This window comes from Accipiter gentilis, chromosome Z (assembly GCF_929443795.1).
Source record: "Accipiter gentilis chromosome Z, bAccGen1.1, whole genome shotgun sequence".
In the NCBI taxonomy this organism is placed as follows: domain Eukaryota; kingdom Metazoa; phylum Chordata; class Aves; order Accipitriformes; family Accipitridae; genus Astur; species Astur gentilis.
This window is the reverse complement of record NC_064919.1, coordinates 2,529,415-2,556,730: the sequence shown is the minus strand read 5'-3', so window position 1 is coordinate 2,556,730 and position 27,316 is coordinate 2,529,415. Positions and strand designations below refer to the sequence as shown.

General features: G+C 40.5%; 1 protein-coding gene across 5 annotated transcripts in view; it reads right to left on the bottom strand.

Annotated features, from left to right (window-relative positions):
• Nucleotides 1-1,280: 1,280 nt before the first annotated feature.
• Nucleotides 1,281-27,316, bottom strand: part of MCTP1 (multiple C2 and transmembrane domain containing 1) — a 291,766-nt gene continuing 265,730 nt past the window's right edge. For all 5 annotated transcript variants that reach the window (XM_049795801.1, XM_049795803.1, XM_049795802.1 and 2 more), the window contains 4 exons: nucleotides 12,252-12,361; nucleotides 8,934-9,043; nucleotides 5,288-5,385; nucleotides 1,281-4,179 (listed from right to left, as the gene is read on the bottom strand). In XM_049795801.1, coding sequence (XP_049651758.1) covers nucleotides 4,108-4,179; nucleotides 5,288-5,385; nucleotides 8,934-9,043; nucleotides 12,252-12,361 — 390 coding nt within the window. In that variant the 3' untranslated portion in view covers nucleotides 1,281-4,107. The remainder of the gene's footprint in view (nucleotides 4,180-5,287; nucleotides 5,386-8,933; nucleotides 9,044-12,251; nucleotides 12,362-27,316) is intronic.

Here is a 27,316-nt window from a genome sequence, read left to right as displayed (position 1 = left end):
ATGAAAGAAGCAGAAAACGTCTAATGGCTCTTGCAGCAAGAAGCATCTAACCTCCTGGCCTGACCTACGCTTGCTCACATCTTCCATGGCTGGCAGCAGCTGTGCTATGTAACTTTTTTCCCTTTTCCTGAGAGAGAGGCTGCTCTTAAGGGAAGTGGCGTAGTATTCACAACAAAGGCCAATTGAAGCAGCTTGCCATATTTGCGATGCAGAGAAATATGGAGAGCTAAAGGTGGTTTAGGACAGCTACACTAGTCTTCTGGTATGATGGCTCTTTTCTTGCTCTACCAAGTGCAGAGGGAGAGCACTGCCTCAAGGTGAGCCCTTGCGAATGTCTCTTTCTGGGTCTAAATGCCGTTCTCGAGGATACTTCTCATCCTCATTCCTTCTGCTTCGCCCTTAACTGATTCACCAATTGCATGACCCATTCAACCAGTTGCCTTTTACCCAATTCTCCAAGTGAGAGAGCAGAGAAGAGTATGCTTTGTTAAAGCCTTCACATTTTTCAAAGTTGATGTCTAAAGTAAGTTTGCATTTTATCTGGGAATAGTTTAATTTCCCCTTTGAGCATCTGAAGCTACACTCCTTTTACGCTATACCTTAATTAGGCAGAAAGCAATAGAGATCCGGTGTTCCACACTGAAAATAGCTATAATTGCAACTGTGTCTGATGTAAAAATTCACTTTTGCAAGATTTCAGAAAAATTCTGGAGGAGGAGGTATTTATTGAAAATTTGCAATACCGGTTTTGGTGGGGCGGTGGGGAGATGAGCTGCCTTTAATAGAAGCAGCTGTACAGCAATCTGGAAATTAGCCCATTTGGGAGGAAAAAGTTTGTCCTCAAAAGAGAAGGCGGCTCAGAAATGAAAAGAAGTTTGTGCCTGGCTGTCAGCGAGACTTCTGCAGCCGAGCAAAGACAGGAGGCACAGGTAGAAGCTGCCCTTCTCCCGTGAGGTAGGGATCCCTGGCTGGTGGGCAGAGAGCTGCAAAGGTTTTATTATGTTTCCTGTGGCAGGTATGTGATCTGGTGTTGACGAGAGAAGTAATTTTTCCTTCCTCTCCTTTGCTTTGTGCTCCTGGGCTATCCTAGAATGAAATACGTCAGCATCATGTAGTACATTTGCTGGCAGGTCCAGCAGCTCTTCCTCTTGTTGGTAGAGGCTATGCTCCTAGGGCAGACATTAGCAGATACACTGTACGCAGCCTGTTTAATTACTTTCTCATTATTCCACTGTTGTTTTTATTGCATTAGAAAAAACTTGGGTTTTATTCCACTGGGATTTAAAATGCTAAGTTACAGTACAGTAGCTCTTCAAGTTAAAGCTCATTGCTATTATGAAAAGCACTGAGTTGTTCCATATTACAAAGAGAAACAGCTGTAAAACTAGGGTAAGCAAGCTCTGTACTGTGAGTTATCAGCAGAAATGTAACTAGAAACTCTCAGACAATTAGCCTTGATGGATCCTCAGCACTTCGACACCTACTTTAAGTGTGGACCCCAATTAAGTTACTCATTTTCACTGGACCCAAATAAAGTTGTTTGCCAAATTTTATTTTCCAAGAGCAGGAAGGTCATGATCATGACCATGAGATGAATTATTCTTTCATGATTTTTTATGAGTGTACAAGTTGCTTGGCAATAAAACCTTGCAAATCTAAGAAGTTAGAAATTGACTTCAGAACCAATCTGGAAATGGAAGATATGTTGAAATATTTACAGCATAGGGCAGGACTGATTTTTTACAGAGGCCTCCCACACAAAGCAGAGTAAATGCTCTGGCTTCACTGACAAATTATTTTTAAATGTCCTGTTGAGGCAGAAGAATCATATTTAATTGACATGTATTCTTAGCCTTGCCTCTGTGCATTATATTTTCAGTGAGATGAATTTTGAGTGATTGAGACATTAAAAGTAGTTCACTAATTTTCATCAAACAGATGTTTTTCTCCCCCCTGCCCCCTCCACTTGCAAGTTTTGGGGCTTAAAATACTGAAATCCTGCACACAGAAATATGATGTTTTCATTCACTTGCCCTCCACACCACTCATGGGAAAACGATAGCATAGGACTTCAAAGAAAGAGGCTTCCTAATACCTAGTAGAGAGATGCTTAAAACTGTGTTTAATGCCGTAAATGTGTATAACTAACTAATTCAGACATTACCACCAAAGTAGACATTTGAAATTTGAGTGCAGAAAAAAAACACAACAGGAAATCACACGCAGACCGATGGGCAACATTATGAAGGTACAAGGCTTGCAGTGTATCAAAGAACTCTGCAAAACTGACAACTGGCAACAAACATTCGCACACTGTCAAGTCAAAAGTTTGGTTTTTTTAAACAAAATAGGCTCATCCGTGATTCTGACTTCATCAATAGTATGTTGCTCTTCAGGCAGCATATAGGGAAAAGGTGGTTACACAGGCTTCGCAAATAAATTGTTTTAAAGTCATGATGTAACAAGAGCATATTTAGGTCCAAGACTTTCTGCAGAATGGTCATTCGATTGGCATTCTTTCAAACATACAGACAGAAAGATCAAAATAACCATCACATCAGAAACCGGCTATCAACGTATCCGTAAAATAAACAAATCCAGGATGGTCTTTCATGAGCAATGCAGCTAACATATAATTCTTTAGACAAATATATATACATTTGCTTGCAAAGTATTTCTAAATAGTATTTTCAAAAAGTATTGTTAGAGTAGTGCAATATAACTTTATCAGCAATTGCAACCAATGAGAGGTAACCCAGAGAGGACCGCAGGAACAGCTCCTCTCAAGGATGCAGTCCTGCCGTTCTCCCCTGGGCAAAAATCCCCTTTAATGTCACCGGGAGCTACGACTAAGAGCTGTGCACAGGTAGTCCCTTAGGAATGAAATCTCTGCTCACTACGCGGGGAGCTGAGCGTGGAAGTCTACATGCAGCTATCAGAATATATCCCCAAATACTCGTTATGCAGTGGCCACTAAGACATTTGAAATGTAAACGTTTCTCATCTATGTTCCATGTAATTTATAAAATAATGCAGTTTCCATGCAGTAGGGCACAATCGTATCAGAAGAACTGACTACATTGTTAGCTAAGGAAATAAAACCAGTATATCAGTTTTACCACAACTGCATTTTTTCCTCTACACTATATTTCACATTGGTAACAGGTAACGTGTTACATCATAAAGCGTATTAATATGATCTTGTGATTTGAAAGCAAAAACATTTTCTGCAAGATTTCCATATTAAAATAGTTATGTGCACAAAAGGTGTTCATAGCATGACACCCAAAGCAACATGGACTTAGTTTGATAGTATTTCCATTACAGCAGAACTATGAACGTCATTCACTAAACTATGTAGTACAAATGAAAATTACTGGGTACATATAGAAAAATCAGATAGGCAATCAGTTACAAACCTGGCAGTATTTTTGAGAGAGACAGAGATTTTTAGGTCTTATAATGGAATGATAAAAACGGCAGGAACTTCTTTTGGGAGCTCCAGGAAGAGATTTGCACTTGGTGTTTCTCATTGTCTTATAAGCAGCCCTACTGCACAGGAAAACGTTGCACCAGGAGTTAACATCAGGGTCTGGAGTTCAAAAAAATCTGCTAAAACTTAAGTGCAGTAGGCTCCACTACATTGTATTTCTCTTGAAATGTATAAAACATAGAAAATCGTAATGGTGACTTACTGGATAAAAATATTAATGCTCACAAATAAAATCTGACTGAATTTTTGAGTCAGATTTAAATTTACATCTTTTGTAGATTTAGTCGGCATGATTTGAGTATTCAGGTATCTTTGACCATCAAGTAGCAGTGCATAATTACCATTTCAGATTGATTCCTTTAATGTGTTATGCTGTTTCTAACAAGGCTTTCAAACGGCAAATACTCTACTTGAAACCTTCGTCAAATGTGTCTTTACAGTGCGAAATATATCTTCAATGAGAAATGCCTTTTTACAATATTTACAAAATCTCCCCATTAGATAAAAAGGCAAAATAAATAAAAAGCTTAGAGAAAGGAAACGCTGCTTAGGCTGTAGGCTTTTTCTTTTATCTTCCCCCAGCAGATGCTAGTCTCCTCAACATGTGAAGTTAGCTAGCCAGGATTGTTTTTCTTCCTCTTGCTCGGGCTGTGACTGGGGTCTTGTTTCAGTTCATGGTATTGCACCTGTTTAAACACAACGTTCAGAAAGAAACCAGTCAGGTGGTGCTTGCTAGAAAAAGGAAGATTTCTATTTTTTTTTCCAAGGCAAAAAAAAAAAAGAAAGAAAAAGAACACTATCCCCCTGCAAACTTCATGGCATCTGCACCTATGGTTCAACAACAACAGAAGGATAGGTCTAAAGTAAGAAATAAAAACAGCATTAGGAAAACTGTGCCGGGAAGTAACACTGTGTGCTGATGTAAACTTTAAGAAGGCTACTTTTTTTTGTTTGTTTGTTTTCTCCATGAGCTCTAACAAGAGAATGAACTTGAATGAACTGGATGAATATTCTTTGCGATATTTAAAAACTTGCTTATTTTCAAAGGCCTACCACAGGGGTGATCAGATTCAGAGTGGGTACGTGCACCTGTATCTCCGATTTATACCAGCTCTGAACCGAAACCATTACCTAGAAATATGAGAAGTATATAATCTTTGTGATACTGGAGGTGATTTATGTGCCTGACATTATCTTAAAGCTTGCACCTTCTCAAGAGATTGTGTACTGCATTACAAAAGCTTGTAATTCATAACCAGACTATTGTTATAGGAGTTTATGAGCACAGCTGAACTGTGGCCACAGCAAAAACTCCCACCCCAGGGGAGCAAAGGCCGAAGTGCTCTCAGAGTGCCGCCACGGCAGAGTGGTGGGCAAAGCCGCCCGCCGCCGACTCCGCATCGGTGCAGCTCCTGTCACGATTCGACCCTCCCGTTCCCTCTCCGCATGTCCCGACAGCCTCACCTCCAGCCTCACCCCCATCAGTTTCACACGGTGCTTAATACCAACTCTAGCACCTGCTACCACCTCCCAAATACTTGTCTTTTTACTGATTGCCCCTGTGGATCCTCCGGGGCACAGCCACGTAGTGGCTAACTCCTCACTGCAAACAGTCTAGCAGCCTCCTTAAGGTTCATGGACTATCCTCAGCTTGAGTTTGAAATTTCTTTGTGTCAAAGGATATAAAGCTGAATCAAAATAATCGCTTTCAAATTTGTTTAAAAAACCCCCGGAAATTCATGATGCTGCATATCAAATTAACTACCGTAAGGACACTTTAAAAAATATACACACCACTTGCACATCTGAAGGAACTCTGGACAGAAAGTCAAGTAGCTCATTGTTATCAATTGCATACGGACTTCGAAGTTTCTTTGTAAATTTATTGATGCCTGCAAAGGTAAAAGTTCAAATGTTACTGTCATTTTTTTTTTATAAAGATACATCTTTGGCAAAGTTCTAACAAAGATTTTAGGATCCATTTCAAAGTCTGGCATTAGCACTGAATTAATGAATGGACACACTGTAAACTCGGGTTATAAAAGTCAGAATCTGCTGCTGTGGTTCCCCCTACTTCAAAATACCAAAGCTGTAGGGACATTTTCAAATTCCTCCAATACTGTTTTTTTGAAAGTAACAGAAACTGTGGTTATTATGTGGAGGTTGTAAAAAGGACAGGAATAAAGTGTACTCCAGTTCTGTAGCGCAGAGGATGAGCAGGAATGGGCTTAACTGCAGGACACAAGATTCAGGTTAGACACAAGGAAAATCTTCCAAAGGCTACAGGTGGTGAAGCATGCAGGAAACACTGAAGTCTGCATCAGGTGAAGGCTTCAGGAGGAGTTTACACAAACCTCTGCCCTGGAGTGACAGACATAGACAAGCTGATGGCAGTGCAGAGAACAGATGCGATGTCTCCCTTAGGCATCGTGGTCTTACAATGCCTATTGACAATTAGTGTTCAGAAGCACCAGGAAAATCCTCCCCATACTACGCAGGAAGCAGGCTTTTAAATTAGACTAATTTTCTTATCATTACATATGGGGTCAGACTCAGACTTTTCATGTGAGAACCTTGTTTACGGGCTTTGGGAGCACACGTCTAAAACATGGGCAGTAACGGTTCAAACTGCACAGACTTTCATGTGAGTGGGGGAAAGGCTAGACAGCATTAAAAATGTGATGTTCTGTGTAATTTATCCAGGCTGTATCAGAGATAAGATAACACAGTTCATCCTCCACAAAGCCTTTGGTACCCAGGCTTTTCAGAAAGCTTTAGCAAGGACATAAAGATTCAGGACGGAGTGCGCAAGCTGAAGTCTCGATAACACCCACGGCCTCCCACTGCACGAATGCTCAGTTCTGTGCTGTAGATAGGAGATGCTGCCATCCCTTTATCTGGTTATTGAACAGTGAGGGTTGAGAAAGAATATCTGAGATTCCAACACCTTTGTTTAAGAAGATCCTTTGCACAGCAAGTGACTGAGAAATTCAAGGTCTACCCCACTGTTCGCTGCATTTGGCCACTGGATCACCCATGGGTGAATTCAGGAGTCAATATGGTCTCACCTTGCCACATCTGATAAAGAAAATTATCAGTCACCACATGAAAGTGAATGCGTAGATAAATCATGGTCAAGGCTTAAGAAAAGAAAAGCACTGAACAGATGAGATGGGACACTGCAGAGGAAGTAAAAGACAACAAGGGGATCAGGTCTTCTCCAAAAGCTTGAAAATTTTTTAATTAAAATAGTTTTCTTTATACTCTTTTCCACCTAAAGAGCTGCAGCAGCTACCCGGACTCTGCACTCTTGCGGATGGGATTAGAGCGCAGAGGTGGTTTCTGCTCCACCGTGGCTAACACACCATGTGTTTCAAGCACCAGTGGTCTCCATGGGGAGAATCATGGCCAGGTGGGAAAGAACTTGGAATTTCTTGCCAGGGCAGGTGAAAAGAGGCAGTCCCTATGGAGGCACAGAAGAAAGACAGCTATGCAGAAGACCAGCCATAACATGGAGGAATTTTCATATAAAAAGCCCTGCCTTTCCAAAGAACGAAATGGACAGCTGCTGCTACAGACCAGCTCAAACTTTCCTATGGACAAAAGTCAGACAACAGAGGTCATTTGCTTCCAAGTGCAGGATGGACGAATGGGTTGAAGAAATGTATATACATGAGGGAGGCTGGAGACACACAACAGTGGAGAAGAGAGGCATGTGTTTGGAACACTGTGTTTTCTGTAAGGCACAGCTGCTTAAAGCTACACGCAGTGCATCGTGGCTTTGTGCAAATGCATTTCACAGCGAGGAGGTCTGCACTGCTGGAGCTGCAGCTCTGCAGTACCTGTCTGGTGTCCTGGCACGATGCAAGAGAAATAGGTCCCTCAAGAAGGGATCCCCAGACACCCGCTGAACAAGAAGCCACCTACGCTGAAATGCAGGAGAAAAACACGGACCTGAAACCTCCAGTGAACAACGGTTCTTGAAGATGTATCTAGATAGACTAGATGACTTGGGGGCAGCGAGGGGAGAGATGGAGGAAAAGAGAGCAAGGTGCATTTACAGGAATCAGTGCTTATGTTATCCCTCTGTGGTTTGGGAGCCACGGACTCCGGTTTGGGAGCCATGGAGTCCAGTTTGGGAGTCGAGGCTCTGGCATCCCTGAAACAGAGACATTTCTGGGAGAGTGTGACCCCTCACAGTGTTTTCAAACAACAGTGCTGACTGCATAGTTTTGTGGGTCTCGGAGGGATATTAGAATCTCAGGTTCTTGCATGAAAACAAGGAGATGTTATGAAAGCAAGTGTACAAGATGCCAGCTCTGTCCGAAAAACAACAGAAAAGGGCATAGACCAAGTACTTCAAACTTCAGTAACAGGAGGCCTACCATCTTGTGTACACTGGGAAGAAGGAAACTTTAGGAACAAACTAAGAGTTTGAGTGCACCCAAGTGACATAGGGTATGTGGGGAATATGTGAAATTCCTAGACAGGAAAAGACACTTGGTTCTTTTAGTTCCATCAAAAAAATTTTTGCTCAAATGCTCCATACTGCTTTTCCTCCATTTTGTATATTCTGCTACATTTATTTGTGAAGACTCTGTAAGAATATTGCAAATGCTGACTGATATATAACAAATACATTCTTTGGAGTCAGTTCAATGATTTTACATTGTCTCTTGAGTTCAGAAGTTTTTACAAAGTCAAGATTGTTATTCTTTTCCTCAGAAAGAAAATCTAGCCACAGATTTAATTGAGACAGTGCTCTTCACAAGTCTGCACTACTGAATAAGGGTACAGCTGCTGGTGGTGCGAGATGTATAAAAAATGTACAAATGAAAAGTTGAAGCATTATTTACAACAGATGTGGTAACGGTAGCTCTTTAAAATCAGTATAAAGAATAAATATAAGGACAAGCAGTGAGAGCTTGGATCAATCACAATCCCACCCCCTCGGCTCCCCCCCCAGTTTCTGTTCATTATCAACCAGCCAAATACCACATATACCTTTCTGTCCAACTAAAGGTGACCCTTTAAACAGGTTTCTTGTTGCTATGTTTACATACGCTTTCACAAGATAAAGTACTGCAGTAAAAAAGGCATATTGTCCTAAATGCACTATATAGATTGAAATGCCTCTGTTTGTGTATAAGTGGTGAAAATAAATCAGAGTAATATCTAGACAAAGCTACACTTTGATATATGAAGAATCCTCATGGCTACATGTTTATAGTATGATGAAGTCTAGAATGCCAGCCAAGAAAAATGCATTTTGCAGGTGGGCCTAAATCTTTACGCAGTTGTGATTTTTAACTAACCTGTCTGTTTCCATCATGGGGCAGCTTCATGACCATAAATACAGAAAAGTACTGACAATGTAAGTCATCCCTTAAAAACCAGTTTTTTCTAAGTGGCACAGACAGTTAAAAAAGGCTTTACTTACCCCAGACAAGGACAATGTATCTCAGTGGAATGAAATACAGGATGATGGTGAACACGGAGAGGGCAACAATTGCCAGCCAGCTCAGGAATGGGACAGTCCAGTTGAATGTACTAAAAGAAAAATTAACGAAAGTCAGAACTGTGGTCACCTGACAAAGCCAATAAAAGAACAGATAACGGGCAGGACAGGGGGAAAAGTGCCAGTTTCCACCAGTGAGAACAAATCGAGACTACAAACGAATGTGTGGATGCTGGACTTCAGGGTGAGCTTGGGCTTGGACCCACTCCCAGTGGAAGTGACAGGAGGTCCTGCCTGCTGAGTGGCACCTCTCCTGCCCAGCTGTGCACATCTGTCAGAGGAAGCACTGCCTTGCTTTTTGGAAATGTCAGTGCCCGCTCCCAATTTCAGCATCAGGCAAAACACCCTCAGTTCCTTACTCCCCACATGCACTCACACAGGCAACCCAGATTCTCTTCAATTCCAGTGCAGAGGTAGGATATAATAGTTAGAGGAGTACTGCTAAAGGCTTTCTGTTTTATCTCTTCCCTACTCTACCGTAAGGACAGCACGAGCAGTTGAAGGCTGAGTGGGGACCTTCCCCTCCGCCCAATGTATACGTGCACTCCCTGGCCAGGCACCCTTCTGTCTTGGGGGGGTTCATCAGGAAAAGGCAAGTGTGTGGGTACGCAAAGCTGGACATTCATCCATGCACCTGAGAAGGAGAGGGTTAGGGAAAAGGAGGGGACAGAGCAGTCGGTCCTGAAGATAGGGATAATGCAACAGCACTGGATTAAGGAAGGAAATTAAAAAAAACAAAAAAAAGGGGGGGGGGGGGGCAGAAAAAGAACAGAAGGGGAAAAAAAAGGAGGGAGTGGCATAAGATAAAGTACATTGCAGGAAAAGCAAAGAAAAACTTTATCTTCCAGATACAATATAATAAAATAAAGATTATTTCTTAATGGATAAAGGAAGAGAACTTCTGGGATCCCATCAGAGTTTCAGGACATTGCCTGTCCAAAAAAGCCCCAGATTAAAATTTCGTCATTAAGGGTCTCAAACTCTACACTGTGATAAAAAACTGCTGGTCACCTCATTTTGCAGAGGTTGAGATGTGGGCGGAGAGGAAGTGAAAGCTAACGAGTCTTGAAACAGCTGTGCTGTGGCTCTCCAACCTCTGTGTGCGGGGAAGAGAGAAAGACCAGATGGCCAATATATATGTACACACACACACACACACGTATATATATACATATATATATATGTCCCACAGGAATGCTGGTTAAAAGGAGCTTGGCTCAATGGGTTTGTTCCATGAAGGCACCACCATGTCAAAAGTGTTGCATGACATTTATCCAGAAGGAAAATGTGGCTTTGGCTCTAAATAGCCTGATGATACTCTTTAAAGTATTACCACCAGCTACATCCCCAATCAGTGCGATTACATTATTTTGGCTTCTCTGGCTGAATAATTGCAATTATCTGAATTGCTAGCCATATTTTTCATAATGAGCTCTGGCTTCCTGTGTTTATTTGTCTTCTTTTCTCCCTGGCAATTTTGACATGTCTCCAGAGTGAACATTATGTTAGTGTCACTTGGTGTAGGATCACTCCCTTTCTCCTCAGGGGACACCTGCTCTTTTCCCCTCTTCTGCATGCATTTGGGATGAACAGAAGGTTGAGGGTCTGCTCATGTTCCTGTGACTCGGCTTTGTGCAATGGATCACAGACACACCATGTGTGGGAACACTGGCTCCTCACTTAGCAAACCTCCTTATGTGCTGTGTTAGCACAGCATTCAGTACAGGTTTCCCATTATAGTTTTAGGAACAAATTACAAAGATTTATAGGAAGATTCGGTCTCACTCGGTTTAGAAAATTCTGTTGCTCTCATCTGGTATATAATAGAACAAACACTACTTCCAAAATGCACAATTAGAAAAACTTAATCATCAAGACAACTTCCACAAACAGCCTTTTGATAAAACACTTCTTTCAGAGACAGGCTCATTTTGCTTGTCTGGAAAACTCGTGCAATATAACGTGCTTGCACCTGCCTCTGCTGCTGTGAACATGGTCTGCCTGGAAGTGTCCCCACAGGAATGTTTCCCAGCCTTTCCTATTAGGGGCTTTGCTCTCAAACACATAAACAGCAACCTCTTCTTCATCCTGATGCTGATAGGTTTGCCATTGCTGATAGATTTTTGGGGGAAAAAAAAAAAAAAAGAAAAAAAGAAGCGGAACAGCATGAGAGACAATCCTCATGTTTCCTGCAGGCTGACCTCCACCCAATGCATCAGCTTCCTAAAATTCACTTCCAGAAGCCAGTATTTAATTTTGGGGCCGTACCCGTTGCACAGGGTACGGTCTGGTAGGTGTGGAACCCCAATGCACCGCGGACGGCACCGGTGGTGGACGGCACCGGTGCCTGGTGCTCCCGGATCACACCCAGAAGACGGGAACACACGGCTTTAACTCTCCTGCGTGTCTCAATGGAAATTTTGCGGCAAAACTTCTTGCAAAGGTTTTCTGGCTCAGCGTGACTCCCGGGTCGTCTCTCTGCCTTCCCCTTCTGCCCATGGTGGAAAGGCAGTTGCAAAGGCACTGGTCCCAGCTTCTCCTCCGGCAAGGATGAGATGCTTTCGGCTTTCGAGGGGCAGAAAGCCAAATTAATCCTGTCCCGGCGTCGCAGCTGATGGCTGGAAGATGTCTTTCTGGAGCTCATTCGATCTCAAATAATAAACCTTACGCTGCTGTTCACTGACCATGCCAAAAATGCACAAAACTTCCTGCAGTACATCTCAGAAGCTCTCTTGCTTAAGGCCTACGTTTGTTGGCAATTCTTGTATATCATGTATTAAGTGTTAAAAATTACAAATACTCTAGAAGGAAAGGTTTTGCTAACTCATGTAAATACAACACTTCCAGCAACTGAACATATGCACATCCTTAACACCTGAAACCCCTATTCAGCTCTGCTTATTTCCTTTATCAAAGCTGTATTTTTCATTATGACTTTTAAATAACTACTGTTAGGCCTTGCAACAAGATTCTCTTTCTTCAAAGCCTTAGTTCTGAGTTTTCTCCCAAATTAATATATTTCTAAATTCCAAAATTATTATGGCAGTATTTTCATTAACTGAGGCCCTCCACAAAGCAAATATATATAAGTTTCAAAAATGGACCATCCAAAACTGGAGTCCCCCCCGCCCCCCCCCCCCCCCCCAAAAAAAAAGAATAAAGGTCTAACACTTTGTATTGCAGCTTAGAAAAAATATGAACACTATTGGAGAGCAATCCAGCACCTGTGTCAGCACTTACTTCTTGATCCTTTCTCCGAAGGAAGCCACTTCATCAAGGACATTCTGGACACTGACACACACCTCCTGGATGGCATAAAGTCTGTTCATAAATCCTTTTTTTTCACTGTCCTAAAGAACAGAATAGGAGTGGTTGAATAAAAGAATTTCTGACTGTAGGAAAATGACCATGTATCCATCAGTTAAGTTTCAAAAGTACACGTTAGAGATACATCTAAAGGAAATTGGTAAAACCTGGAACTTGTTTTCTTGTCCTTTAAGCGGTGCATATTGATAACAAGTATATTTTAGTATATGTGCTGATCACCACACAATTTTGTTTGTTATTGCATTAGTTTCTAAGTACATATTTCAATAAGTCAGGTCTCTGGTTTATAAACGTGTTGAAGGTGCCAACCTCATATGTTGTGCGCTCTTTCAAGTGATAAGAGTCAAAAGCTGGAATACGGGCAGTTTGTTGAAATGCTGGTTCTTGCACTGTTGTAGGCACCAGGAAGATAAACATTCCTTGTAGAAGGCACTGAGCAAGGAACCAGAAACACCTCAGCTCCTACAGGGACAATCCCCTCTGGCTCCAATATGTGTTTAAGTTGTCAGATGTACCCGTGCCCCCGCATCATCACCTATTCTACCTTCCTGCTTGGCCAGTGACCACACGCTCTCCCTCCCTCTCCTTACTAATATTTTAATTTTACTGATTTTTCCTTACTAATATTCAAGTGTTGCTACACATGAAATATATGGGAGATGTAACTGACTGCCTTTACGATATGATTAGTGCAGCCCATGGCTCCAAAAGCATACAAAGTGCCAGCCATGGACAAAATGAAAGATGCAGGGGAGGTGTCATTGTGAGAAGTAATTTAATTGCCTCCTTACTTTCTTAGGTTTCTATACACTATTGGGTTTTTATTCACAAAGCCATCAATTTATAGTGATGCAAAAGTCTAATCATAATTTCACTTTCATTAAGTTTATCAGGATTCTTTGTGCCCCTAAAAATGTGGGGTTTATTACAAAAAAAGAGTGACCATTTGTCCCTCAAAAGCAGGAACCACCCTCACCACAACATTTTCTGGGGTCTTTGATAGACTTGCCATCGGTGAATGCTGTCCTTCTTTCTGCCAACTCAAGGAGACTTTGCCTCCTAGAAAAACCCAACAAGGTGCTGCCCAGGAACATCAACACACTCCATGGACCATTCCTCAACTAGGTCTCCTCCCGCTGTGACGACCTGTTCTTTTTTCCCGCAAAAGCTCTCTATCTCTAAACCCAGACAGACTGCAGCATCAAATCCATGCAGAGCCAACAGCACTCTCAAAAAAATGCTGTGTTAGGTGGGACTAAAATGAAGCATCACCATAGAAAAAAACCCCCAATTTCACTTCATTTTTTCCCAGACTACACATAAGTCAAAAGTTTATGTTCAACATTTCCAATAGATCGATGACATATTACCCTATCTAGTTAGAATGTGATTAGAGTTTTATCAAAATAAGAAATGGAAAGAAAAATATTCAGGATCAGCAAAATATTTGATAAAAAAAGTTGTTCAACGTTTTGCCATCACAAACCATACAGTATAACTGTCTCTGTAATTGACTCCAAAGTCCAGCACCTAAGAAATTAGCATATGTTGCATTTAATTTTTCTTTTCTTCTCCTGTTGCTTAATTAGCAGACAGTATATGGATTCACTCATTTCGTCTTAATAAACCAGATTGGATGAGGAAAACATCAATTTAACATTTAATCACCTGAAGTTACTTCAGCGACACTGGTTCTGCAACTATGTTGTCAAGATTTCTTGTGAAGACCTTGAAAGTATTTAGCTACAGAACACAGACTGTCTAAAACTAAAAAAACATCAGACAGACAGACAGACAGACACAGACGGCAAAACTACTTCCAGTGACTGAGTGCAATTTAAAAAAGCCAAACACTTCACAGACAGCAAAACCACCAGTTTCTCAGCAACATGAAAGAGCTTATGTTCTCAGTTAAGTTTAATAATTATTCATATCATGAAGAAATCTTTTTTTTTTTTTCTTGAGGATGACCATAACTGCAACCACTGATGTCAACCACATCCAGTGCTGCACAGCAACACTGAGTCATTTGTGAAGTTATTTCGTTAATATTTATTACATTCTTAAAGCCTTGGCAATGACATTATTGTCCTCGGGTACACAGCTTCTGAGGAGGTGCCGCATATATCCAGTGTGTTTCATTTGTCATCAGGAAAGAGATACCTGCTCTATTCCTTCATGTAAAACACATACTTCTAGTACAGGAGAAACATGAAAATAATCTGTTTTCTCATACAGTAGAAGCGAACAATAAGCCATACAGAAATCACAGGTATTTTTCTGCTTTTCAAATATGTATACACTTTGCTTCTTCAGTTTCTTTTAACAGATTCTGCCCTCTCTGTAAAGTTATCTTGATTTATAATTAACTTGTGTGAGAGAAGAATTATGTCACTGTAACAAAACCAGTACCCTTTGTGACATCTCCAGAACTCAACTAGAACTACATTCAGAGGTCCTGAGGCTGTTTTTCTTTACAAACATTTTACAAAACAAACTTGTACCTTTTTTTGAAAATACATCTGTTTTAAATCTCCCCCCCCCCAAAAAAAAAAGCCAAAGACAGAAAGAGACAGAGAAAGAAAGAAACACTATTTCCACACCCCCCCCACACACTTTCTGAGCTTAAAGAAAATTTGTTGACATACTCTCAGGCAGGAATAGACAAAACAGCACAGGAAAGAGGAGGCGGTCAGAAGGATCAGGGTTCGGCTTTGCTTAAACTAATTCCACATGCCCCACAACTATTAGCTGTTTTTTATTTCCTGCTCCAAAGATTTGTGGAGAAAATAATCTGAGCTAGGGAAAAGCTGCACTTAACTTTCTTCCAGCAAGATGCTGTGTTAGCAAATACAACATATGAGCCACCTTGAGCAAACCAAGGTTCTTAATAATCCATTTTTTAAACACTACTGGTATTTCCTTTCCAAAGAAAGATGAGCTGTGACTGGAATCAATTTCATCATTTGTATGGCTACAGTTGCCAAGTTTCTGGAAATAATTGCCATTTAAATAGTAGATAAAATTTATTATACAAAGCTAACAACAGCTTTATTACTATTTAATTTTCATTATTTGTTTGTTTGCAGTAGGCTTAAGGTATCTGAAAAGCAAGATGTTTGATAGGGGATGGCTTTAAACATAAACTGTGAAAGCAAAGTCAAATTGATGTTGATAGTCTGACTTGAATTTACAAAAGGGAATGAACCCAAAGTAAAGACTGAGACCACGTCCTCCTCCTCCTTGATAGGAAATTGTAGATTACAGATTGATATACTACTTGGCCAATAATAATACTAACTCTTGTATACTGACTTTTAGCCATAACCATATTTTACATTTGGTGAAACCAAAGCAAAACAAACTAAATGACTGGCTCTAGACTGTGTGGAGCTAATTGACATGAAACCTTGAATACAACCCATGTTGTCTGGATCTCTTTATTCAGTGGACTATGCTTCCAATCCCATGACAAAATAGGGTTATTTAGGAAAGGATTATATCTTTAGCCCCCAAACTCTCTCTTCTCTAGGTTAAAGTGCCTTTAAAAACCAAACATTGCAGAAGACAGGAAAAGCTGGAGAAATAAATAAGCCAGACTCAAAATTAAACTTTGTTAAAGTTAATGGAGTGAAGCCAGGAAAAAAAAAGAGCTTTAAGTGAAAGGAGACATTTTTAGTACAGAGAATAAAGCTCTGAATATTTTATGGTGGATAACTGTCTTATTAATAACTGCTAAGTTGCAGAAAAAGGCACAGATCATAAAACCAAAAATCATAGGATGGTTTCAAGAATAGAAGTAAATTTTGAAATTTTTAGGAGATGCTGTCTGAGAAAGACAGAGGCTCCAGATGGATCTTCCAAAAACACCCCTTGTTGCCCAGGCTGGTATCACAGAGTACCTCTGTACAAATCAAAGTGACTGAGACAAAGCCAAACTAACTTGTGGTAGGTAAAGAGAGAGGATGTGAAGCCACCACTGAGAGCAGGAGCATTTGCCTGGTGTGCTGTTAAGTGCTACAGTCTTGTCGCTTGGACACCAGAAGACACATGTGCTCTTCCGTGCTTGTGTCACGCTGGACTACCTGTGGCCACAAAAGCATCACCCTGCAGCTATTGGTGAGGAACCCCTCTAATCACTCCTTCACCTTTAGTAACAGACCCGTAAATCTCTATTACTTGAATAGAAAAATACTACTTCTATGAGGAAACACTGTAGATTATTTCAACTAATAATTGGTCTCCGAAGCAAAGTCCATCCATCGGCCCCATATTGTCTCCTGGCATGAGTCTCAGCCATGTGCAGGGCTGCAACGCCCTGGTAGACCTCCCTTTGGAGACTAACGAAGTAGATCCAGAAGCGTCAGTAGGAAATGCATTAGCCCTTTACCGGCAAGATTCATTAGTAACTCCCAGGGAGGGCATGCAGACACCGACTGTTGAACACTGTCCTATGGTCTGGCTGCTGCTCAAAAACCTGTCACTGGGGATTAATGGCCTCAGCAATTACCTCCCAGACTCTAACCTCTGCTTTCTGGGAAGGTCACTAAGAAGTTAGTAAGCCAACACTATTCCAACTCTGGAGGCATTTGATCTCCTCCAGGTCTTCTGTACCCCTATCAAAAGGCTTCAGATCTGGTGATGGATACACGGGTAAGTTATTATTTTATTATCCTCTCAGAGAAATGGAAAGAGGTCAGACAACCATGATGATACTGTTATCTTAAAGCTGACTGTGGAAGTGCGATCGTGAGGTAAAGCTGAATGGTCTACAGGACCTGGAAATGTGCATGGAGTGACCTGAAACTGGCCTCCTCCATTAAGTCTATAATGAACTGGGAGGGCCAGGCTGTTTTAACCACTCTTCCCTTGTGAAGGCTGCCACTTGTGGAGTACCACAACTATCTGGTCTTGCCACTTCTTAAGGTGAAAAAGTACGGGAAGACTCTTGGAGACATTAAAACCTTTCAGTGGGACTTGTGCTGGTTTTGGCTGGGGTAGAGTTAATTTTGTTCATAGTAGCTAGTATGGGGCTATATTTTGGATTTGTGCTGGAAAAAGTGTCGATAACACAGGGATGTGTGTGTTAGTGCTAAGCAGTGCGTGCACAGAGCCAAGGTCTCTTCTGCTTCTCCCCCCACCCCACCAGGGAGCAGGCTGGGGGGCACAAGGAGCCGGGAGGGGACCCAGCCGGGACAGCTGACCCCGACTGACCCAAGGGATGTCCCAAGCCATAGGACGTCATGCTCAGCATAGAAAGCTGGGGAAGAAGAAGAAGAAGGAAGGGGGGACATTCCGAGTGATGGAGTTTGTCTTCCCAAGTCACGGTTAGGCGTGATGGAGCCCTGCTGTCCTGGAGATGGCTGAACTCCTGCCTGTCCGTGGGGAGTGGGAAATTAGTTCCTTATTTTGCTTGGCTTGTGCACACGACTTTTGCTTAACCTATTAAACTGTCTATATCTCAACCCACGAGTTTTACCTTTTTTCCAATTCTCTTCCCCATCCCACCAGGGGGGGAGTGAGCGAGCGGCTGGGTGGGGATTAGTTGCAGGCTGGGGTTCAACCACAACAGACCATAATGATTTAGAAGTTTCCACCCTTCCAGTAAGCCAGCTCATAAATCTTCTAACTTTTAGTTATTTTAAATAGTGACTGACAGCATGCCAGGCAGGCAGGTACCAGCGTATGCTCTCCCCTTAGCATCAACAAAAGAGACATCCTGGCTGGTCCACATGCCACCTTACCACCTTACAGCCCTGGCACAATTTCACATTGGACATTGAATTCCAGGGTTATCTTGATAACCGGAACTGAGCTTTTAAACTGTGGGCTTCACTTTCGCCTATATTACCTGGCACCACACCTTCAGCGACCGCATTCTTAAGACACTACCAGTTGTTTACAAATGCTCAATATGTCATCTCATGGGTCTTTACGTGTGCATGGAGAATAGGCCTGAAAATAACTGCTCATGCCCAAGTGGAAATCAGGCTGAGGATTTTAAAATATGGAGAAAACCACACAATTATTAAAAAAGCAGGCTTTTACAGAGAAAAATGGTATTTGTGGTCATGATTATTAACGAAAGAAGCAATAAAATGCTATTGCCTAGTAAGCATTCCATATTTAAAACAGCAGAAAGTAGGCACAATAGAAACCATATAAACATGCGGACGAAAACACTGAAGATTCACTGTTTTTGAAGACACCATGCCTGTGAGCATGAATATTACAACAATCTGTTCTTCCTCAAACATACACTGAGAGTTGATAAAAATCACTTTGAACCTTCTGTGACTTTTTGGCACTACCACCTATATAACAAATTAGACTTTCGTGTGTAATGAAGTGCTGCAGTGCTAGAACATAAATATAAAATCAGCAAAAAAAAAAAAAAAAAAAAGGTCAAGAGCAACAGTAATAAATATAGTGAAAAAACCTATATTGTAAGCTTTCTACAAAGTAGAGAAATAACACTTTATTGGCAATTCTTATGTAAATTCTTATTAAATGGAGAATTTTTTGCCATTGTTTTTTATTTTCTCTTTCTTCCTACTATATTCCACAGTATTGCCCAATGGTGTTTAAATCTGTTCCTTCCTTCACTGCACATTTTAATACCATAAAGATAACACTCCAGATAAAACACAGAAACATGCAGAGCCAGTTAATGGAGTGACATGCCATTTCACTGAAGGGCCATCTAGCGGGGGGAAACAAAAACTTGAATTTTCCTTGCATGGTACTTTTTTGGCTAATGCTAAACTTTTATGAGGTGTTAATTTCACAAATACTCTAAGCAAATATATTACTTGAAAAGGATAGAAGTTTGTTTCTTCATGGTGATACTTTCAGGGGCAAAATGTCAACATGCCAAATAATGCTGTGTTTTTGTGACATCATTTTGGAAGGAAACTTAAAGAATTATGGCATTGTGGAGTTAAGCATTGGGGGGATGAGAATCCAGCAGGTGTATTTACTTTACATTCTAATTTGAAAAACCTGAAATTTTTCTCTCAGCTGCCTTTTTTTCTCCCCTTCAACCTGTTCTACTATATTTAAACAAGGGAAGAGAGAGTTTCTTACTTTATGCAAGACAGAACTATACTGGACCTTGACAGTGATCTCATTAATATTCCCCTTGTATCCTGTCACATCAGTGTCATCTGACAGAGGCTAACACAGAAATCTCGGTCTGTTGTCCAGCAGTTGTTTGCAATAGCTAGAATACAGTCCTGAGGTTCTACTAACGAACAAACTTCGGCCTTGAGTTTATAGTTGGATTTGTAAATTCCAGTGGTTCTAACAGTGTCTACCCTCTGTCTACACTGAATGGGAAACTGCAGTTAAGCTTGTGCTCATTAATGCAACTCTTCAAGTTCTGCGATACAAATGTGAGGGATAGCAAATTTAAAAGTTAAAACTGAAAGCTCTAATAATCTTAAAAAGGTAAGGAAAGAGCCTGCTAGTTCTACTGGAAAGGGTTGTTTTAAATAAGAACAGCCCTGCTATGCAAGAGCCTGGAAGGATGGTGGGGTGAAAACATGTCATACCAGGTAGTATAAAAAATCTACTTTCAGGTGGGGGTGAGAGAAACTGAGCAACCCAGAAGGGAATGCTGAAGGATTGCAGTTAGTGAAACACCTGAATTTTTGAGATGCTTATCTAAATCACATCCACACATTTTTGTTGTCCACTCATTACCAACAAGGGCCTCATCAAAATAATATAGTGCTCCGTTTTGAAAGTTTAAAGTAGCCTCAAAATTTATCTTTCAATAAATGTCTATACAGCTGTCACTGATGGACACAAGAGGAAGATTATGGAGTTCTGCTGGAGTTACAGTCATTTAAAATTTCAGTTGCGATTCTGAAATACTTTGGCTTGAATGTAGCAGATGTAAGAGTTAATCTGATGTTTTAGTGTGTCTAGAACATAATTTTCATCTTCTCCTTGAAAAGATTATGGTAATGATAAACACGCTCTTGGGCAGAGGATAAAGACTAACTATTCAAGTTCACCTCCATTCAGTGCTAGGACACTATCTCTGCACCGACGTCTGCATTTAGATTTACTCTACTGTCTCTGGAAGTTTCCCAGTCCTATGTTGGCAGGATATTATGATCTTATAATTCTTATGTAAGTAGTTCACCTAAACAAACAGAGATAATGACTTTACACTAACTTATCAGCCAGAACTGGCGAGCCAAGCTGTAATTGCTTCTGCTGCCAAAAGACCTGCAACTCCAAAGCAGGACTACAGAGGGTAACCTCAGTGTAGTCACCACCACTATATGAACTGCCACCAACAGAGCCAGCTGTAGCAAAGCAAAAGGAGCCAAATACTGATTTAAGTCCTGATGACTCAGGACTCCAGCTGTAGACTTCTGTTTTAGAGTTAATATGAACTATCCTCTAGAAGTGTTCACCGCAGGAGGAGGAATGTGGTCTTCCTCTATCCTCCTCATGTACCACTACCCTGGGTTAGACACCCAAACTGTGTATCACTAACGATTGGCGAGAGGAGTCTTACTCCCTCCCTCCTTTGATTACCAGGCTAAGATATCCAGCTCCTTTTTAAGCAAGGCTATTGCTCTGGTGTTTCTTTCTCAGAGTCACCACTATTAACAATATGTTTACATCAAACACATACAAAAACGATTTTGTATTTCAAAATCCATGCGATCGCATCTTGGACTGCTGATGTTTTAGGTTCACAGAAGTCAAAAGGGATTTCTTCCCTTGAAATTTCCATACCCAAACAGGCACGCACAGTTTTAGTACTAAATTACCTGGGCCAGGTCAAACAGACTGCTGAGCAGAAGACTATAGAAATACCTTTACCATTGGCATTTGCTGCCCAAACTGGGCTCTTTTGGAACAATCAATCCAAACTTTTTGGCTGCTTTGGATTCCAGTGATTTAACTGAATGGCAAGATGCTACAACAAAAGACAAACAGAACCATTTTCTTAGGGACACTACTTGTAAAGAGCAACTGTTCACAGAGACTTCAAAACAACAGGCAAGATTCTCAGTGGCTGCACGTTGCTACCATATCCTGAGGTCAACAGAGCCCAGATGGTTTACACCAGTTGAAGATCAAGCCCTAAAATCTGAAACACTTAATTGTTGTCAAGTGCTCAATGATTAGACAAAACTCCCCTCTTGATCTGGAAAAGAAAAACATTAGGGCTTATGCTCAGCTAAGCCCGCAAGTGTAGGTTATCAGAAATATTTCGTTCCAAACATGAACCTATAGCAACGAAGATGAAAACAGCAATATGTGAGATATGGGCGACATTCTTTGTATGAGTTGAATGTTTAAAGAAAATCATCTTGGAAACAGTTTGGGATTGAATTCCAAACTGGTGAACAAGATGATGGTCAAAAGAACTGTGAACACTCAAAACCAAAAAGGACAATACCATGATGATGTCACTAGCTCTGCTACTTCAGCGCGGAAGAAATCCTACCATGTCTAGAGCAGGAAAGTCTAAGTAACATTCCAAAGACAGTGCATATATAAATACACAATTCAAACAGCAGCTACAATTATTCAAGGAATCTATCAAATATTAATAAATTGAAGAAAGAAAGCAAGCCTTTAAAAAACACTTCTTCTTTACATAATTCCCCTGGATAAATGTTCAAACTCTGCTTTTGGAAAGTTACATAGTGTAGAAAAATAGTTTGGTATCTGAGGCAAAGCAATATAAAAAGGAAGAAAAGAGCAGCACCTAGAAAATAACCCTGCAAATATTCTGGGGGTACAGTGGGTGAGGAGTGATGAGCGAATCAAGAATTCTATGGTCCCTTTTGAGAAAATCCAGAGAAAAGCCTGAAAAGGCTCCACAGCTGATATTCTCTGTATGCTTATTTCACTGAAATGGGGAAACCTGCCCCCCCTCTTTGTTTATTAGGAAGTACTGAAATTTTGGAAAAGACCTAAAGCTGAGCTATCTAGTGAAGATGAGGTGGGTCCATGAATATGCAAAATCACAATGAAGGGTAATTCGTAACAATGTTATTTTAATGTCTAACCACTACAATAGTCTGTTCTACATTAATTTTAAATATGCTTTAGCATGCTAATGTCTCAGAAGGAAAAAAGCACATATTTATGCTGGACCACAGTAAATGATACTCTGACTGAAAACTTTGTAAGAGATGCCCGCATTCTGATAATGTATTGCAGTGTACAATACTAGAAAGAAAAAGAGTAGCTCAAAGGCAAGTATTTACACAAATGTCTATTTGTTTTTTTTAGAAAAACAAACATCTGTAGCTAAGGCAAAAGCTTTGACTGTGCACTGTACGTATATAGCTGTTACTTCACAATAAAACACTAGAAAAAGCTACAATGCTTGTCTTCGATCACCTTAGGTGAATTTACTTTAGAGAAATGAATGAAACTTGCTTAGTTGAACTGATAATGAATAGAGACACTTCAGAAGGAAAAAGGAAAGCAAAGTGTTGTTAAAGTTAAATACAAAATCCAGATGATTACTGTAATGTTGGAATGACAGCTGAAAAAATAAATGGCAGGAAACAGAAAAATTTGTCCTTCTTCAGGCAATACTAACTTAACCACTGATCACTCATGACATCGGAAGTGTACTGGGTCACAGATGATATTATTTATACTAAATCCTGCAACCAAAGAAAAAAAACAACAGCTGAGATACCTAATTTACAAAAGATGAAAAATAGGCATTTGTTGGAATTTATCTGCTTTCCTAAAGAAACAAACCAAGTACTTTAACCAGTCATCACGTGACATGCATTTCCCCACTTTACTTTTTTCCTCATCATCTCCTAACTTGCACATTGCCTATTTAAAAAATTTAAAGTGCCAAGATCCACAGATATACAAATGCTGGAGGAGGAGGGCTGGGAAACCTGCAGGGAATAATGACCCTGACAGCAAACTAACAAATCGTTGCTGTTTAACAATTCAGAGTGGATATTGGGCATTAAGCAAATGAATGAATGAGACTGACTCTAGAATGAGCAAACGGGGCACCCAACAGCATTTCGCTTGAAAAGCTGCAGAAAGAGTTGGCATTCAACCCATGATGCACCCCCGTTGGAAGTGGACCCTTTTGAACACGGAGTTATTTTCAGGAGAGAAAACAGGAAATTGTAAAGAGAATCGGAGAGCATCTCTCCCTTCCTAAATCCCTGATCCTTTCCTGACATTTTCACAAATGACAGAGATCCATGTAGGATGACATCAGCTTCAAGGGTTTGCTGGCACCAGCTGTCCACAGATGCGTGAGTGCCGTGCCATCTCCCATTTCTCCAGGTCCTCCATTGCTGTCTAACTGAGGGTGCTGTATAGTGCATGATCTCTAACAAGGTGCAGTCTGTTTAGAATAACCTATTTTATTCCCATAGGTCTTTACAGTGCAGAAGACAAATTAGGCCTCCATACTGAAAAAAAAAAAAAAAAAGTCGTTTCTTCCAAAACTTGAAACTCGTTGCTTATTTTAGTGACACTCAGAAAAGCAACAACCACCAGCCACGGTGCAAGAATTCAACGACAGCTCTCTTCTTCAACTTTCAGCGAACAGCCTTTGTATTATTTATTGTCTAGTAAATAAAGTTTAAATGCTTTTCAGCCTTGGTTGCAAACTCAGTACCCATTTGCAGTCCAACAACAGCAGGGAATAAAGCTGCCATCGTAAAATGTCTTTTTTCTCCTGTGTGCCTGCTTTCCATAGATTTCATTATTTCTCCTGGATCTGCACACATTGTCATATCTAGGGCACAGCGATGCTAAGTAAACAGGGAGAAGGGCTGTGTAATTTTTATCATCATTGAAACAACTGGCTGGGAGGTTATACCGTACTCAACCTTTTTCCAAAGAAAACACATAAGAGAGCAGGTGCCATTCCTCTAGAAGGACTGTGCTGTTCCAGCCTGACAGTTTGAGATTAAGCACACAAACACTTGAGATATTTAGACTTTGTGGCACAACAGTTCACAGAGAGACCGCAATAAGCAACTGTACTGGATTAAAACAGCTTTTTGTAAAAGGCCAGATGTGTGTGATATTTAGAAATACCCAGGCTGTACTACAGTTGTTTGCAGTTAAACACATGGAAGCATGGATGGACCTACGCCTGTACAGAAACAGAGTGGTCAACAGCAGACGGCCACAGAAAGGAACAAGCAGAGGTCAAACAGATGCTTCGGCTCCCTAGAATATTTCTCAAGCTTTCAGAGAACCGTGGTTCAGAAGTTTCCTAATAACTCTCCATGGGATTTTCTTCCATGAGCTTGTCCACTTTCATGTTGGACCTACATAAGCTTCAAGCAGCCCCACCACTGTTAGTGGTTCAACTCTTTCCCCTCAGGTTCCTCCAGAGCTTCTCGGCAAGCACCATCCAGTCCCGAAAATTCATTGTTGTTCAGTTTGTTGATTCTTTCCACAACTTCTTTTACCAACACTTGATTTGAAGCAGATCCTCTGTCACAAACCCCATCGAAATCTCCCCAAGATGTTCCACAATGAATACACATGCAAGAAATTAGGAGCAGGGCTTAAATGCACAGGCCTCAGGTAGCTTGTTTTTAAAAGTTCCTAGTACCATACACAGAACTTTTAAAATTATTTATGACAAATTTCTTGAAACTTTAGAATTTAGAACCAGTCAAATCAATACTGGGAAAGCAAATTATAATATATATTGTGCTTAACAGTAATCTTTTGGACTGTTTCTAAAAGAAAAAGGATATTAAAATAACTAAGCGAGGAGGAAGAGGTAAAAGAACTGATATATTTCAAAAGTTTAATAGTAAACTATCATAAAATTTGGTACTCAAGCTGATGTTTATTTATTAATCTAGATGAAAAAGAAGGAAAGTTGAGATGCCAAGTTTATAGGTGACAGTATTACTTAAGGAGGTGATGTCAAATTTTTGAGGAATATAACAAGGTTAGATGAATGACTAACACTAGTGGTTTAACTTTACCTAGTGCCATTATATAACCTGATGAGATAGTTTCAGCTGAAGTACTGAACTCAAGTTAAAAAATAAAAATAAAACAGCAGATCCAGAAAAAAATGCAGACACGAGTTACTGAAATAATGAAAACTGTGTGAGGAAAAATAAGACAATGAGCAACAGAAAGTACTAGGACATTTTAATTTACACAGAAGATGAATGAACATAATCAAGATATTCAAAATAATGAATGCTTTAGAGAAAGTAAATTGGGACTCTTAATTACTCTCATAAGGTGGTAGAGAGAAATGTTTCATGAACTTGAAAGGCAACAGAGGTAAAACTGATAAAAGTAAATAATTTTTTCCATATAATGCAAAACTTACTGGTGGAACTTCCTGCCAAAACAGCATTAATAGGAAGAACGTAATAAAACTAACAGCAGAATTAAGCACATACCCCATCATTTTCCTCCGAAATTATCAAAAGGGTGGTAGAACAACTATCCATCATTTCAGAAAAAAATATGACAGTTAAAATCTCTTGTGGAACTCAAACGACAAGAGTCTGAGTCAGAAGGGAGTGAAGAAATTATTGTGAAAATTAAGCATATACAATATATACATGAGCTGAAACTTTTCCTGTTTATTATTTAAGATACTTGCATCTTTGTTAAAATGTGCCAGAGTGGTAGTAGGAGAACAAGAAATCAATAGACAGAATCATGGAACCGCTGGTATTGTAGCCTAGAAAAAAATACTGAGAAGTACAGTCCACTGTTTGCTAAAAAGGATTGGACAGATATGCACAAAAATAGTCTTTTGTTTTTTTCACCTCATCTGTACAGTGAAAATAAACTTCCAATAAACTTCCTGAATAAACAGGTTCATGTAAGTGTTTTCCAGCTATAGCACTGATTTCTTCTAGAAGGAAAAAAAACTTGCAAATTCTACTTTTGGCTAACCAATAAATGGTTAATCGCACTGTGTTTTTTCTGGTTATGGAGACTGGCGCACAGAGAATGCATATGGCATGCCCGTGGTTGTAACATTAGTCACTTACACCAATACTTATGTCTTAACAGCTATTTTATGTTCCAATCCACGCTTTGAAACACATTCATTTTTATTACATGGTTGTACAATAGCATGTACGAAAACAAACATGTAAGAAGATCTCCCGCATTCTCGGGGAGGAGGGGAAATCTGAATACCCTCAACCTGATCTCAAACTGAAAATCACCCGAGAAGCTCTGCTTTACATATAAAAACACAACAGCATTTTTCTTTGAATTTGCTTACTTTTTATTTATATGACAGAAGAGCTTAGACATCAGCTACTACCAGCCAGTGCCTCAAAACTTTGTCGGAATTTCTTGCTCCTCCTGAGGTACTGAGCTGCACTCTCACACGGACTCCGAGCTTTGGAGAAACCGGCACTCCCGCCCGGCATCCTCCTGCACCGCCTTGGCCCCGAAATCTCATTCCCTTTGTATTGACTTTAGTGCTTTTGATTCCTGTGCCGTTGAAAATATTAATGTATGCAGCGGAAAAATATTAATACAGTGCTACAGGGGAGACAAAGGGATGGAATTCACTAACAAGGCTTGCTCAGAAACAGGGGAGCGTAGAAGCGCGTAGTGTGCCAAGCATTTCCCTCCGGTACCGGGAAGCACCTGGGAGATACGATAATGCAAAGGGAACATAAGGAAGATCGCCCGGCAACTGGAGATGGCACTGCCTGACTGGGTGCCCTTCCAGGGCTGTCTTTGAGACTGCTCCCCACCGCAGGGAGATGGCTCAAGCTCTTTATTATTAGCAGTAGTAACATTAGAAGTGATAATATTATTAATATTAATAATTAACGAACATCATTATTAAGACTTTCTTTGTTGTTTGCCCTAGGAAGGGGAGGGTGGACCTGTAAGAGCAGAGCCTGGTGGGTCCTAGCAACCCCAGAAGATAAGTCTGCCTTGAAGCACGGGGCAGAAAAACAATTATCTGCACGAGAGAAGGTGGGTGAAGA